General features: G+C 37.2%; 1 protein-coding gene across 7 annotated transcripts in view; it reads right to left on the bottom strand.

The window, feature by feature from the left end:
• Ubn2 (ubinuclein 2) overlaps positions 1–16,230 on the bottom strand; it is a 122,556-nt gene that overhangs the window by 74,499 nt on the left and 31,827 nt on the right. For all 7 annotated transcript variants that reach the window (XM_087206309.1, XM_087206310.1, XM_087206311.1 and 4 more), the window contains 3 exons: positions 8,731–8,868; positions 8,101–8,204; positions 510–999 (listed from right to left, as the gene is read on the bottom strand). In XM_087206309.1, coding sequence (XP_087062435.1) covers positions 510–999; positions 8,101–8,204; positions 8,731–8,868 — 732 coding nt within the window. The remainder of the gene's footprint in view (positions 1–509; positions 1,000–8,100; positions 8,205–8,730; positions 8,869–16,230) is intronic.

Raw genomic sequence — 16,230 nt, 5'->3', positions numbered from 1 at the left:
TTAAGAGTGGAGGAGGAGGTGGTGGAAGAGGAAGGGGGTGGGGGGAAGAGAAAGGAGGAGGGGAGGGGGAGGGGGAGGGGGAGGGGAGGGGGAGGGGGAGAAGAAGGAGGACAGTTAAGAATAACAATAAGTGGGCTGGGGATTTAGCTCAGTGGTTTTGCCACCTGCTGCGCAAGTGCAAGGACCGGGAGTTCAACTGCCCGTACCAAAAACAAAACAAAACAAAATAAAGAATAACAATAAGTGGGGATTTAGCTCAGTAGTTTTGTGGCCTGCTGCGCAAACGCAAGGACCCGAGTTCGATCCCCAGTGGGGGGGGGGGGGAGAATAACAATAAGCAGGAGGGCCTGAGATTTAGTTTAGTGGTGCCACTGCCTGCCTCGCAAGCACAAGGCCCTGAGTTCAATCCCCAGTACCAAAAAAAAAAAAAAAAAAAAAAAAAAAAGAATAAGCAGCAGCATTTGTTATGTTTCGCAGCAAATAAAAACCAAGAGAACTGTCACACTTACTACACGGAGGTCCTCGATGCGTTTTTCCAGAAATACAGGCAGACCCTCTGGGAGCGTAGGTATCACCTTGGGCATGACCTGAGAGGTGAAGGTTGGCTGGGGGGTGTTTCCATTTTCTCCCCCTGACTCAGACAGGGGGCTACCATTAGAAGCAGCATCCAGTAATCTGTCAAAGTCCAAATTATCTAGCATCTCTAGGGCGTTTTCAGCTTCCTGAAACAGTTCATGTTCATTTGTGCTAACAAAAATGGGGAGGTCTGGATCAGCACTGTTCAGATTTAAGTCTGAGACGTCATTCCCCAGTGCGGTGGCAGTAGTGGGAGGCTTACTCAGAGAGGAGGTCGACAAAGTCCCTGGGACTTTGGGGTTAAACTCCTTCTTTAATGCATCCTTCTCCTTCTGAAACTTTCGTATCATGGCAGCGAGAGCACAGGAATCTTTATAACGTTTCTTCTTTTTTTCAGACTTGTGTGAATTTAGAGCCACAACTCTGTCAATAAAAAAGGGACCAGTTAGGCTATGTGTGACTTTAAAGGTTAATGTTCCAAGAAGATAAGTAGGCATGAATTAAAATAATCACTTGACAGGTGAAAGCAAAAGTTTTTCAAGTTTATATTAAATTGTATTTTTATGATAGCATCTTTTTCAACAATTGTTACCTAGAAAAGGTAAATGGCCATTATAGTGAAGACAAAGAAAGGAATAAAGCCAAGAAAAAAAAATGAATGTAGACTTATTAAAATATATTAAGTTTAATTTACTCCATTTTGTCCATTTTAGAATGTTTGCTTTTTTTTTTTTTTTTTTTTTGGTACCTGGGATTGAACTCGGGTCCTTGCGCTTGTGAGGCAGGCAGCGGAACCACTAAGCTAAATCCCTGGCCCTAGAATGTTTACATTTTTTAGTCAATCTATAAAGTAGCCACCTAAAGAATTAACCAAATAGAGAAATGCACTTTGGCTGAGAATACAGTTGCTTTACAACCAGAAGTTCATTATCATTCACCTTCAAAGTGGGAGCACAAATGGTTTGGGCTAAAAACTGCCAAAGAAATATAAATCCCCTGGTTTTGATTTGTGAGCCTTTGCCTACCAGCATAACTGCTACTGCTTTCTGATCACCTTTCACTTTCTAGTCTAGATAGGTAACCAGATTCGTGTACGTCTAAATGATAACTTTCCCCATAACATGAACCATGGGGAAAAGCCGTAGTTCACAGCTATCACTTCTCTAAGAAATCTGTTCTAAATCCTATAGCTTGGATGTTTCTATGTTTACTACAGAACCTAGAAGATTATTAGTACCTTGAAGGTAGGTCCACCCACATTTGAGTTATTATAAATCCCAAAGCTACAGAAGCATTTAAAAAATATGTGGAATGAGGGCCAGGGATTTAGCTCAGTGGTGCCACCACCTGCCTTGCAAGTGCAAGGTCCTGAATTCGATCCCTGGTACCAAACAAAACAAAACAAAACAAAACAAAACAAAACAAAACAAAACAAAACAAAACAAAATGCTGGGGATTTAGCTCAGTGGTTCTGCCACCTGCCTTGAAAGCGCAAGGTGCCAGAGTTTCAGTCCTGGTACTAAAAAACAAAACAAAACAAACGAAAAAAAGTGGAATGAGTAAGTTATAGTTCAGAAAACAATAAATTAAATAAAAGGCATTACTTGAAGTTTATGTTCCTGAAGTTTATTTGTAAATAATGAATATTTAAGAAACCCATTAGTAATGGATATTTTCTCAGTAATTTCTTTATCTCAAGGTCATGATTACGACTATAATCCCATGTTTAGGAGGGAAAAATACATCCCTACATCAACCTTTTGAATACAGAGAGCCCCAAATACAGAGGTACATTCCCTTCTAAGCAGAAAAGGAAGACCTCACAAAAGTGTCTTTCCCTTAGCATTACAAAAAAGCCAGAGAAGTTGAGGAAAACAGCAATTTTAAATTTTATTCTTTTTGTTTTGTTTTGTTTTTTTTGAGGCAGGGTTTCCCTTGGTGGTTCAGGCTGGCCCTGAACTCATTATGTGCCCCAGGATGGCCTCAAACTCATGGCGATCCTCCTACCTCAGCCTCCCAAGTGCTGGGATTATGGATGTGGCTTAAATTTTACTCTTCTGATTTAAGGTTTTGAGAAATTCTATTTTAGTTTTTATTGGCAAGATGTTACCTAAGGTTGGGCTGGGGATTTAGCTCAGTGGTTCCGGCGCCTGGCCTTGCAAGTGCAAGGTCCCGAGTTCAATCCCCAGTACCAGAAAAAAAAAAAGATGTTACCTAAGGTCAAAAGGATCAAAAATAGCTAAATAGGGGGAAATAGTGCTGCAGTGAGTGACAACAGTAGCCTCTCCAAGTTTAGGAATCCAGAGACTAAAAAAGAACAATGTAGGGAAGAAAAAAAGAGAGAAGTAATCCTGGGGAACCAGGAAGGATATGACAGGAAAATTAAAACCTACAGAGGAATTGAAGAGACAGAACACAACAGGGAGAAGGGAAGAGACAGTCTGCAGTTTCTCTCTAGCTCCTGGCTTATGATGCACAGAAAAAGGAGACTGAATCTACAAAGAAACAGTGAAAGTGGTGGACTCCAGAGGGCCTCAGGGAGACACGCAGTGGCAGAATAGACTGGAGGGTACTGTGAGCTGTAGGGAGAGTGTGGGTTTCTGTTTCCCTGTAAGCCCTTTGACAAGCAGTAGCTCACCAGCAACTCTAGTTTAAGCATCCACCATATCCCTGGAGAGAGTGCTTGGTTGGGTGCTATTCCAGGAAGAGTTTATTGTTTGAATCTGGGACTCAGTGCAGACATTGGACGGCTTCACTTCAGGGCTTTCAGTGTTATATTCTCACAGTGACTGAGTAAGAGCCACAGTCAAAGAGTGGGCTGGAAAGTGGCCCCCTGAGGGGTTTGAACTAAAGGACACAATCCCACCCTCCATGGCCAGAGGTCTGGCCCAGCCTGAGTTGCTCTAGATTTGAAAGTCATGGCAATCTGGCCTTTTACCCTACTGGTGTTATGTGCTAGTGACTGTATCTAACCCTGATCTGGGGTCTGACTGCCTTTTCTGTCTACCAGCATGAGGGGGACACATCTTGATTTAGACATTGCTCCAAACTGTAGATCCTGGAAGAAGACTACACTCTCAAAATCACAGAGAAATTTCTTTTGCATATATTGTTTTTTTTCTTCTTCCTTTTTTGTTTTTTTTCTTCTTCATCTTTACCTGTTTATTAGTGTTCCTTTATCTTTGTTTCTTCCACTTCTCTCTCCTCCTTTTATATCATATAGTTTAAGGTTTCAGATAATTCCTCTCACATTTCTCCATTCCCAATCCCTTATATCTTTAATAGTATAACTATAATTGTTGCTATAATGTCTTCTCCGTAAGCCAACACCCAGCTTATCATTGTAACATTAATGATATTACAGTATATTCCCAGAAAACTTGGTGTTGGGCCACACTCCTGAATTAACTGAGGTGGTCAGATTTGGGGGCTGAGACAAAGGACTACAGTTAGCCATGTCCAAAGTACATCACTAAAAATGACTAAAGAGATCTCTATAGTAGTAACAAAGTCTTTGCAATGTAATCCACCACAAACCTCAGCACAAAATGAAACAAATAGACAAAAAACAATAAAAACTTAACAAATGGGGAACAAAATGCCTCCCAAAACTCTCAGCTCCCCTGAAACCATCCCAATGGGCTTCAAGAGGGAGAATAGCATAGGGCACAAAGCTGAATTATTCGAAATGACCACAGAGGAGGTGAGATAAAGGGGAACTCAGTGGGATCACAGAAGATACAACTAACCAGATAATGGAGGTAATAACCAAAATGATACAGGAGCTTTCAGAAGACACTAATAAAAAGTTAGCTGAGTTACACAAAATGATACAAAACAAAGAATTAGAGTCCATGAAAGAGTTTTAATAAAAAATTCCAGAGATTAAAAATTATATTGAAAGTATGGGCAGTAGAAACAAGCAGTAAGAGAACAAAATTTCAGAACTAGAAGATAATGATGCCTTCAAAGACCAACTATTCAAAGACATCTTAAATGCAACAAAAGAACATGAAAAATGGATTCAACAGACGACGCTAAATGACACAAAGAAGATTAATCTAAGAGTAATTAGAATAAATGAAAAATCAAAAACAACACAAATGGCATAAAAAAACCTATTCACAGAAATAATGGCAGAAAACTCCCCAACTACACAGAAAGAAACAAACATACAGATAAGTGAGGCATACAGAACCCCAAATAGCCAGGACCAAAAAAGGACCTCTCTGCACCACATTATACTCAAGGTACCAGAAGTCTAAAGATAATAAAGCTTTATGGTTACACTATTAAAATACAGGGGGTTGGGAATGGGGGCATGCAAGAGGAAATATCTGAAACCTTAAGCTATTTTCGTGAAGAAAATAGATATAGAAGATCTTTATCTCAAACTCATAAAAGGCATCTATACATCATATTAAATAAGAGGAGCTGAAAGCTTTCCTTCTAAAATCAGAAACAAGACAAGGATGTTCACTGTCACCAGTCCTGTTCAATATAGTTCTAGAAACATTAGGCAGAGGAATTAGGCAAAAGAAAGAAATAAAAGGATTATGAACAGGAAAGGAAGAAGTTAAATTAACCTTATTTGCAGGTGATTTGATCCTCTACAGAGGACCCTAAAAACTCCACCAAAAGACTCTTACAATTAATAATCAAATTGAGAGGTGGGGATTTAGCTCCGTGGTACCACACCTGCCTTGTAAGCACAATGTCCTGAATTCGATCCCAGGTACCAAAAAAAAATCAAATCGGGTAGCTTAGACAAAGTCAACACTCAAAACATCAATAGTGTTTCTGCATATCAGTAAAATTTGGAGAGAGAAATTAGAAAAACAATACCTTTTAAAATATCATCAAGAAAAATGAAATACTTAGGAATTAACCTAACCAAGGAGTGAGAGACCTCCACAATCAAAACTATAATACTCTGAAAAAGGAGATTGAAGAAGATATCAGAAAATACAAAGAAATCCCCTGTTCAAATGTATACATGGGTTAATTGAATATTTTCCTCATTAACATGTTTTACCCAACAAGAACCAGTTTAAAAATTGGTATTACTGAACAAACTGTTTAATATTTTGGTACTAAAACTAAGCTTAGGTGCCCAGAGACTTAGGGTTAGCAGTAGCCTATATGTAAACAATGCATGGTTGGTTTAATATAAAAATATTCCACGGGCTAGGAATCTGACTCAGTGGTAGAATGCTTACCTAGCTTGTGTGAGGTCCTGGGTTAAAAAAACAAAACAAGGGCCAGGATTTAGCTCAGTGGTTCTGCCACCTGCCTTGCAAGCACAAGGTCCCGAGTTCGATACCCAGTACCAAAAAAACCCCCTATTGATTTATTTAGCTTTTTTTTTTGCTAGCATCAGATATATTTGCTTTTAAGTATTTATCGAGTTAATTATCATAAACACAGATTAACATTTGCCAGACAGGCCAAAAAACATATAAAACACATAAAACAATTATACTAAATCAAGGTACATTTTGAGATACATTGATCACACTGGATTACAATAACTACTTTTTCCTATTGCCTTTTATTTTCCACTGTATTTATATGTTTTTCTCATATAAGAGAAACCATACAATATTCAAGCCTTTGTGTCCGAGTTCACTTAACCTTATGATCTCAAGGTGCACCCATTTTCCTACAAATGACATACCCTTCTTTATGGCACAGTACTACTCTACTGTGTATAAATAGATTTTCTTTTTTTGGTCCAAAGGATCAAACTCAGGACCTCACACTTGCCAGGCAGGCGCTGTGCTGCTGAGCTAAATCCATGGCTCTAAATAGATTTTTTTCTTTTTTTTTTGGTACCAGGGATCGAACACGGGTCCTTGCGCTTGCGAGGCAGGCGGCGAAACCACTGAGCTAAATCCCTGGCTAAATAGATTTTCTTAATCCAATCATCTATTGAAGGACATATAGGCTTCTTCTAAGATTTAGCTATTATGAATTATGCTGTTGTAAACATAAGTATGCAAGTATCACTGTAATATGATATTTAATTCTTTTCAGACGATACCCAGAAGAGGAATAGCTGGTCAAATGGAATTTCTAGTTTCAGTTTTTTTTTTTTGTACCGGGGATCGAACTCCGGTCCTTGCGCTTGTGCAGCAGGCGGCAAAACCACTGAGCTAAATCTCCGGCCCTATTTTCAGGTTTTGGGGACTCGCCCTACTGATTTCTTTTTCTTTCTTTCTTTTTTTCTTTTTAGTACCAGGGATTGAACTCGGGACCCTTCAAGAGGCAGGCACCTGAACCACTGAGTTAAACCCCCAGCCCTCCCTACTGATTTCCATACTGGTTGCACCACTTTATACTCCCACCAATGAAGAAGCATTCTTCCTTTACCCGCAAGGCTCTCTAGCATTTGTTGTGATTTCTTTCTTTGCTTTTTTTAGACAGGGTCTTGCTATGTACTTCAGACTGGCCTTTGTAGGGAGCCATTCTACATATTTTTGGGGAAAAGTCATTTCACAATTAAATTATGATTAGGGTTGTCAGACCCAGTCTTCTTGCCTGTGGGTCAGCTATGGCATGCGGAAACATAATTCTGTTTTGCCTCCAGTCACAGCTCACAGCTGAGGTGTCAATGGTCCCTGATGCTGTGACACTCAAGGGCAAGATTACATCAGCTGAGTGGGCCAGGGATTTAGCTCAGTGGCACCGTGCCTGCCTTGCAAGTGCAAGGTCCTGAGTTCAATCCCTGGTACCACAAAAAAAAAAAAAAAAGATTTCGTCAACTGAAGACCTCCTAATACAAAAGGTTTCACCTGGGGAGGGACAAATTCCTTAACAGCTTAACTCATCCCACCTACTGTTGTAAGAATATTTTGCTCATCTCACTGTCCTAATGAAAATAAGCTCCTCACTGACCTAAGTCATAGTACTGCTACCACCCGTCATCTGATACTTCCTCCAATTGCAAGATCCTCGTCAATTTAGGATTATCGCTGCCCTGTGAGTCATCTTATACGCCCTATGAAGCCAATAAATAGTGGCAAGCTCGGAATGTCTTTGTCTTTTCCCACTCTGAGGGACACCTGGGACCTCCTGGCCCCCCATATATTTTGAAATTATGCAAGTCTCTATTGTCTTTTTTTCTTTAGCCCTCGCTGTCCCCCTTTCTAAGCAGTCGGGAGTACTGATCACCCTCCAACAGGCCTTGAACTCACTATGGAGCCCAGTTTGGTCTGGGTCTCATGGTGATCCTCCTGCCTCAGCCTCCTGAGTGCTGGGATCACAGGCGTGCACAACCACGCCTAGTGTGTGTTATGATTTCTTGAAGAAAGCCATCCTTTTTGGAGTGAGATGACAGAGCCTTCTTATTAATATATACCATATTATTAAACATAAGTTAACAGACTGTTAATATTTATAAACATTATATTAAGTTAGACCCAGCTAAATTGAATTAATTAGTGGTGAATATATGTATCTTTCTGAAAGGAGAAACAGTGATACTATGACACTAGTTCCCTTACTAGGTTAAATGTAACATACCCCAGCTGTTTGGATACTTTTTTCCTTGGCTTCTTCTCCTTTTCCCCTTCCTCCTTCCGTTTCCGCTTCTTCATCTCAGTATCATCTTCTTTTATTTTGGGAACCTGCCAATAATTTTTTTAAATGCATCATTTATGTGAGTATCAATGCCTGTTTGATGCTCCCAACCCACGGCAATGGTTTTTATCAAATGTCCAGATACATTAGAATTACTTGCTAAAAGTCTAGTCCAGGTTCCTGGTGTCCCTGAGCACTCTCACCTAGAGTGAGATTCACTTATCTGGGTTAAGGCCCTCAAATCTGAATTTTTAATACACATTTTAGGGATTCTGGTACAAGGAAATCTTTGCCTAAAGATACTATTCATTTCTTAACCTTACTCCAGACAGACTAGTAGCAGACTATTAGACCATATCTGAAGAGAGAAATACTAAAAAATATAATTCTACAATTATATAAATGCCAATTTTCCCACATCTGCATTTTATTTTAAAGCATGTAATTACAGATTAAACAATGGTTAGTATTTTACTTTTCCTTTCATTCACAATTGTAGCACAAGTAATATTCAAAAAGTACATCTTATTAATTCAATGCTCTCTTTACTATTGTAAAGTCAGATAAACCCACCTTGGGTGGCTTGTGCTTTTGATTGTCTGTCATATCTTCCTCTTCAGTGTCTGAAGCTTGACGAAACTGCAGAGTGCCAGTGTTGATATAAAAGCCTCCATATTTTGTTGTTAGAGAAGCAGGAACTAATTCATCGTACTAGATTTAAAAAGAAGTTTCAGATATATCCTACTATCTGTAATTCTATAAATATGTCAAAGAAATTCTACCACAAGAGCACCATCTTTAAATACCAACTAGAAAACTGCAAATCCAGCAATCCCACTCATGGTACAGACTCACAGGAATGTAAAACAGTATGCACTACACTCCTGTGTTCACTGCAACCTTATTCACAACAGCCAAGATACAGACACAACCTGAGTACCCATTGATAAGTGGGTATATTTGTAAAACGTGGTATGTCTACACAATGCAATGCTATCAAGCCTCCAAAACCAGGAAATTTTGTCATTTGCAATGACACAGCTGAACCTAGAAGACAGTGTTACATGAAATAAGCCAGGCAGAGAGGCAAATACCATATGACCTCTTTTATGGTGGAATCTAAAAACGTTGAAGTACAGGAAAGTAGACACCAGAAGCTTGGGAGGAGAAGGAAGATGCTCATCAGTGGGTTCAAAAAATAAGTTCTGATGCATAGTAGGGGACTAGAGTTAATAATAAGGTATATTTCAAAACAGCTAAAAAGAGAATTTTAAATGTTCTCACCAAAAAAAAGAAAGAAAGAAAACTAGGTTTGAGGTGACAGATATACTAATTATTCTAATTACTGTAAAATGTATATACACATATCAAAGCATTACATTTTGTCTCATAAATATGTACAATTTTTTAAAATTAAAAATAAAACTAAAAATAAGAAAACTGCAATGAGGATGTTCATAGAATAAATTTAGAAAAAGTTAATATCTGGAATAAAATTTAGTTCTAATTATTTGGTATATATGAGAAAGGAATTTCTAAAACAAGGGCCGGGGATGTAGCTCAGCACTAGAGCACTTGCCTAGCATGAACAAGGCTCAGGGTTCAATCCTTAGTATTGAAAGAAATAAATTAGTGTATAATTTTAAAATATTAAAAGAAAAATAACCTGGGAGATGTGGTGGCACATACTTGTAATCCCAGAACTCTGGGAAACCGAGGTTGGAAAATCACAAGTTTGAGCCCAGCCCAGGTAACATAGCTAGCAACTTTGTGAGACTCTGTTTCAAAATAATTTTTGTTTGTTTTTTGTTTTGGGGGATTTTTTTTTTTTGGTACCGGGGATCGAACTTGGGACCTTGCGCTTGCGAGACAGGCGCTGGAACCACTGAGCTAAATATCCCCGGCCCTCAAAATAATTTTTTTAACCACTTACCAGTTCAATTATTTAAATACAAGATGACCAAAAATTGTGTATTTTTTTGTTAATTTTTATAATAGAACAGGAAATATGAAAACAAATTTTATCCAATTTACTCAGTAATTTTTCTGTGTCTAACTTATCTTAAAACATTCAATACACAATGCAATGTTACAATCTGGAAAATAGTATCTAGTCTCTTTCCAAATTCTTTTCGCATTACTGTCTTTCAATGAACATCACACTTTACACTGTTGTGCTGACCTTTCTTTTTTTTCTGTGGGTGGTATAATTTCAATAAAATGTCTATCCACTAAGTGCAAGACACGGATAACAGACATCCTGGTTGGCATTTCCTATTCCATATTTTTCAGTTATTTGGTCTATTAGACCTAATCTTAATTGTAAATGATCTTTTGAAGCCCTTGTTTTAAATAAATAACAAACAAGTTCCATACTGTTTGGTCCAGAAGGTGCACACATATTTTATAACAATATTTTTTCCTTGCTTTTTTGATTACAGGATAGCTTGTTAGATGTTGGTCAACTCTGTCAACACCACTCATAGAATTATTATAATCTTTACTCACTACTGGAATATCTTTAATTTTTTTGTATTAGAGATTCGTTTTATGAAATTATAAAAAACTTCATAAAAAATAGAATAACAATAGTTAATGTACTGTGTACCATTATCTTCAAAGTAGTTATTGTGAGCACAAGACATAAACTAAAAAGATTATAAAAACATCAGTTAATCCTCAAAGCTTCTTTCAATGTGGTAATTACTTCATAAATGATATTTTTGTGACTATTTGCCGTTCAAGATTTAGCATGAGAAATATCCAAGAGTACTAAAAAATATGTACATAAAATGGCATGAAGACTTCCATTTAAAATAATTTTTAAAAAAAAATAAAGTAATTTTTAAAACCAAGTTTATTGAAAGTTAACTAGATTGCTTTGAGTAGTAAAGTAGGAATAAGATGAAGTCTACCAGATGCTCCATACTGTGTTACTGCTTCTCTGTCACACATTGCATTGATCCAGAGTTGTATATCTGATAATAAAATTGGTGAAGTTGAGAGAAAAAGACTAGATAATGGAATTAAGGAATAGATTTAAAAATAACTGACCACTTTATTCTTGTGTCCTATAGAAAATTAGGTACCAATAATAGCAGTCACTTTGTCTTTTTAATAATAAGCTGCTAATCTGAGTAATTCTTTTAAAACAATAACATCTTCCTTTCCTATCTTTATTCCTTTTATTTCTTTCTCTTATCTAATTACTCTGGCTATTGTTTCCAGAACTATATTGAACAGGAGCGGTGATAGTGAGCATCTTTGTCTTGTCCCCGATTTTATTTTAGTGCTTAAATTCTTTTATTGGTACATTTAAGTATCCAATACATTTACATTTATCATTGGGTGCTTTTACCTGTACATGAAGTATCTTTGTTCTTATTTTTTTCCCCATTCCCTGTGCGCCCTTCCCTATTTACAAAGACTTTGTTTCCATTTTTTCCTTTTCTCATAATTTTTCCTTTCCCTTCTTTCCTTTCCCCTTCCCCTCCCCTCCCACTTCCCCTACCCCTCTGGACCTTTTCTTCCTATTCCAAATTATCAATTATTCATTTTAATCATTTTAATCCTTATTTACACTTTCACTTTCTAGCACTAGAGAAACTATTCTGTATTTACACATGTCCTATTTATTTCACTTAAGTGTTTGGCCTCAATATGCATCCATTTAGCTATAAAGGTCTCTAGTTTCTCATTCTTTATGGCTGAGTAGTACTCCATTTTATTCAAAAACCACATCTTCTTTATCCAGTTTCCAGTTGATGGGCACTTGGGCTGTGTCCAAGCTTTAGCTATTACAAACTGTGCCTCTATGAACATGGGTGCACATATATCACTGTGGGATGATTCTTTTAATTCTTTTGGGAGATCCCCAGCAGGGGAATAGCTGGGTCAAATGGGACCCCCAGCCCTAGTTCTCTGAGCTATCTCCAGACTGACTTCCACAGTGGTTGCACCAGTCTGCACTCCTCTTTTCAATTTCTATTATTTCTGTATTATGAATAGTTGACAATAAGGAGACATCTTTTTTGTCTTTCCATTTCAATAAAGCAGGCTTTTCCTCTCTGATATGCTAACATGTTCCTCTTTTTCAGTTTTTTCTTTTGTAGATCTTCTGGCATTTCCTTTCTATTCAGCCCCAGTGTCCCCAAATGTGTTTGTTTTGTATAAAAGGAATATCACTGAGTTCTGGAGAAGTGTAAAAGTTATATCTAATGGGGCTGGGGATTTAGCTCAGTGGCACCACACCTGCCTCGCAAGCACAAGGTCCTGAATTCGATCCCCGGTTCCAAAAAAAACCCCTATATATATGTATATACATATATATATACACACACATATATATACATATATATACACATACATATATACACATACATATATATAAATATATATATAAAATGTATTTACAAAAAGTTTTTATAGATTGTAGCACAAAATTATAGGTTATTTTTCACAAATAAACATGAATTAGTAAAAGAAAATAACCAGAACTTATTAGATTTCACTAGAAACAAACATCCAAGGCGAATACAACGTTCTAAATAAAAAAGTACAAAAAGAGTTGATATAAAATAATACACAGCTGGGCACGGCAGCACACGGCTGTAATCCCAGCACTTGGGAGGCTGAAGGGAGGAGGACTGCCATGAGACCCAGGCCAGTCTGGGCTCCACAGTGAGTTCAAGGCCAACCTGAACTACATAGCAAGACCTTGTCTCAAAATAAAAAAAAAAAAATAAATAAAATAAATAAATAAATAAATAAATAAATGGAGCACATCTTGTGCAAACAAGAATCAACTTGTTGAAATGACACCTTCCCGAGGAACACTCAGGTTAAAATGTTAAATGATTAAAGGGCTGGAGACATAGCTCAGTGCACAGGCTCTAGGTTTAATCTCTAGTATCACCCTCCCCCAAAAGAAAGTAATTTCTGTAATAATGAAGTAAATTCTAAATATATCATCTGCTGAGAAAAAGTTAAGGATCACCACCATTATTACTCTTCTCATTGCTATTTATTTTTCCCCATTCTCTGTTTGGTGAGACAGGATCTCACTAGATAGATAGTGCTGGCTAGGTTGGAACTCACTACTTAGCCCAGGATGGTCTTGAACTTGTGATTTTCCAGCCTCAATCTCCCATGTGGTTGGATTATAGGTGTGCACCAACAAGCCCAGCCTAGGGCTATTATTCTAAATGACAAACAGTCCCGATGCCAAGTGGAAACAAGTTAAAACAGATGACAGATTTCATTTCCTACCATATCAGTATGCACTTTTAATCATGAGATTATGAAGAATAAAATTATTTTCTCTCTTAATTCTATCCTTTAAATGGGGATAAATTATTAAACATTTAAAAGATAAAAAACATAATGTCTTTTAAGGGGAAATAGAAAAATATGTGCTTGGTTCAGTAAGCATACACTTGAGGATCTAGAATGAGCCAGGCACCCTGTAGGGAGGAAAAGACTCAAACTGTCTAAATCAAACTATGTCTCAAAGTCTGGATTTTAAAGTTTATCATGATCTCACCTGGAAGATGGACAAAAAAATCAACATGAAATGAAGGCCAAACTTAACTACATGAAGGTGTTCACATGGGAATGAAAAAAAGGGACATCTAACACTGCAAAGATACCTGAGACCTGGGTCCCCAACCCTCTCCCTTCTGAAGTTCTTCGTATTATACAATCTAGATAGAGGTTAGAGAGGTTTATGTTTATCTTTTTTTTTCTTTTTTATGTTTTTCATTTTTTAAAGAAAATATTCTTTGCCATGGCAAGGAGTATACCTACCCTACTACTTACTATAAGAATACTAAGGCTAAGTATAAAAGTTGTGATATTAACTGGAATCCCTTCATACTGTATGGAGAATAGAAGAGAACCCAATTTAATCTTTTTGAATTAAAAAGAAATGAAATGAGTGAAGAAAAAAGAGGAAGAAACTTACTTCCTTGTGGTTCCTTCTGGTAAATTACTGTAAAGATCTCTGAAGATCTTACAGAAAAGGGCCAATACTACCCTTAAGTAAAGGAGTGATGTCAGAAGGATTAAAAAGGAAAACACTGCAGTATTATTTTGAAAATGTGTAAATGAGATAAGATAAATATATCTGTACTCTTTGTTTACATTTAGTAGTACAGTGCTTTCTAGTTTTCAATGATTTTCATATAAATGGCTCATTTGATCCTCACGATTCCCTTGTGAGACAGGAGGAAACATTAGTCCCATTTTATAAGTAACCTACCAAAGCAATTTTATATGTTTATGGCAAAGTCACAGGATGTCTTACGACCCATTCACTACACCAAGTAGCTTCTTCATGAAACACATTCATTACCAAGAACTCGGGGTGGTTCTGATGTGCTCAAAGTCTGTCATCTTACACAGCACTCTGCTGGGCTTTCTCTATCATAACACTCTTTAGGAGAATAAACTTCTTAGGAATATCTCATTTAGCCACTTAAACGGAATGTGTTAAGTGGCAATGAACTTAAAAATCAGAGGGCTTCAATTGAACGACCCCCTTCCTAACAACTAGCTGTGGCAGTCCCAGCCAAATCACTTAACAGCAGTTAAGGTTATAAAACAGGGACAATATTATTTCACAAAGTGCAAGTGAAATTTAAAAGGGACAACTTAGTATTCATCCCTGGTATTTATTACTAATAAAAAAAAATTTCCAGGCCAGGGATGTAGCTCAGCGGCACAGCGCCTGCCTGGCAAGCATGAGGTGCTGAGTTCAAGTCCCAGTACAAAAAAAAAATTTCCAACCATTTATAACTTGACAGCATAAATGTAAAATATAAAATAATCTTCAAAGCATTTTCAGATATTTTAAGTAATCGGTAGCAAATGATTCTGAAAATTGGGATCAGATAATTTTCTCTCTGAAATAATTATGAACATAGCTAACAATACAATCAATAAGAATAAGGAACCATTTGACTGGATTATAATTGCTTGTTTGGTTTATCACATAAAAAGAATACGAGTTTTGATTTTCATTTCCCAGATGGCTAAATGTTTAACATTTTTGCACACAATCACTGGCCATTTGTATTTCTTCTCCTTCATATATACCCTATGGAATTAAAAGTTAGCATACCACAGAAACATCTGCATATCATGTTTTCTGTGGCACAATTTATAATAGCCAAGATAGGGCCTCAGCCCAGGTGCCTGTCAACAGTGAACACATAAAGAAAGGGGAAGTGTGTGGGTATGCTTGTGTATAAACTGAGCACTATCCAGCCATGAAGAAAAGTGAAATCATGCCATTTGCAATTGGAGACCATCATGTTAAGCAAAATAAGCAATACTCAGTGTCATATGTTTCCCCTAATGTATGAAATCCAGAAAAAAAAAAGATGAAATAGAAGGGAGCATATTATACAAGAGGAAAGGTGTCAGGAGGGTGACAGGAGCAACACACACAATCATTATGTTATACACATGTATGAAAGTGCCACCATGAAACCTAGGATTTTGTAAAATATCCATTAATAAAATGTGTATGTTAGAAAAATGATTACAATAATTTGTTAAGGGCAACAATTCTAAATTACTTGTAAAGGCAAACAACCTGCATTTTAGTTCAGTTTTCTCTTATGAAACATGAACCTTCACTGTCTTAAAAATGTAAGAGCATTTTTTGTTTTTGTTTTGTTTTGTTTTGAGACAGGGTCTCATTTTGTGGTTCAGGCTGGCCTTGAATTCACTATGTAGTCCAGGCTATCCTTGAACTTGGGGTGATTCTCTTGCTTCATTCAGCCTTTCAGTGCTGGGATTGCAGGTGTGTGCCACTATTTCCAGCTACAAATGTTAGTAACTGTTAACAACGTGTATCTACAAAGTTTATCCTTACTACAGTTGTAGCTTTCAAATTTTCTTCATTACAACGTAAGTGTAGAATACATTATACATCAAAACTCAGCACACATACAAGCCATAAAAATGGTATAATCTAGGGCCAGGGATTTAGCTTAGTGGTTCCGCTGCCTGCCTCGCAAGTGCAAGGACCCGAGTTCGATCCCCGGTACCAAAAAAAAAAAAAAAAAA

This window comes from Heterocephalus glaber, unplaced genomic scaffold, assembly GCF_053883595.1.
Source record: "Heterocephalus glaber isolate CG9 unplaced genomic scaffold, H.glaber_assembly_v1.0 deba00000621, whole genome shotgun sequence".
NCBI lineage: Eukaryota > Metazoa > Chordata > Mammalia > Rodentia > Bathyergidae > Heterocephalus > Heterocephalus glaber.
This window is presented reverse-complemented; position numbering and strand designations above follow the sequence as displayed.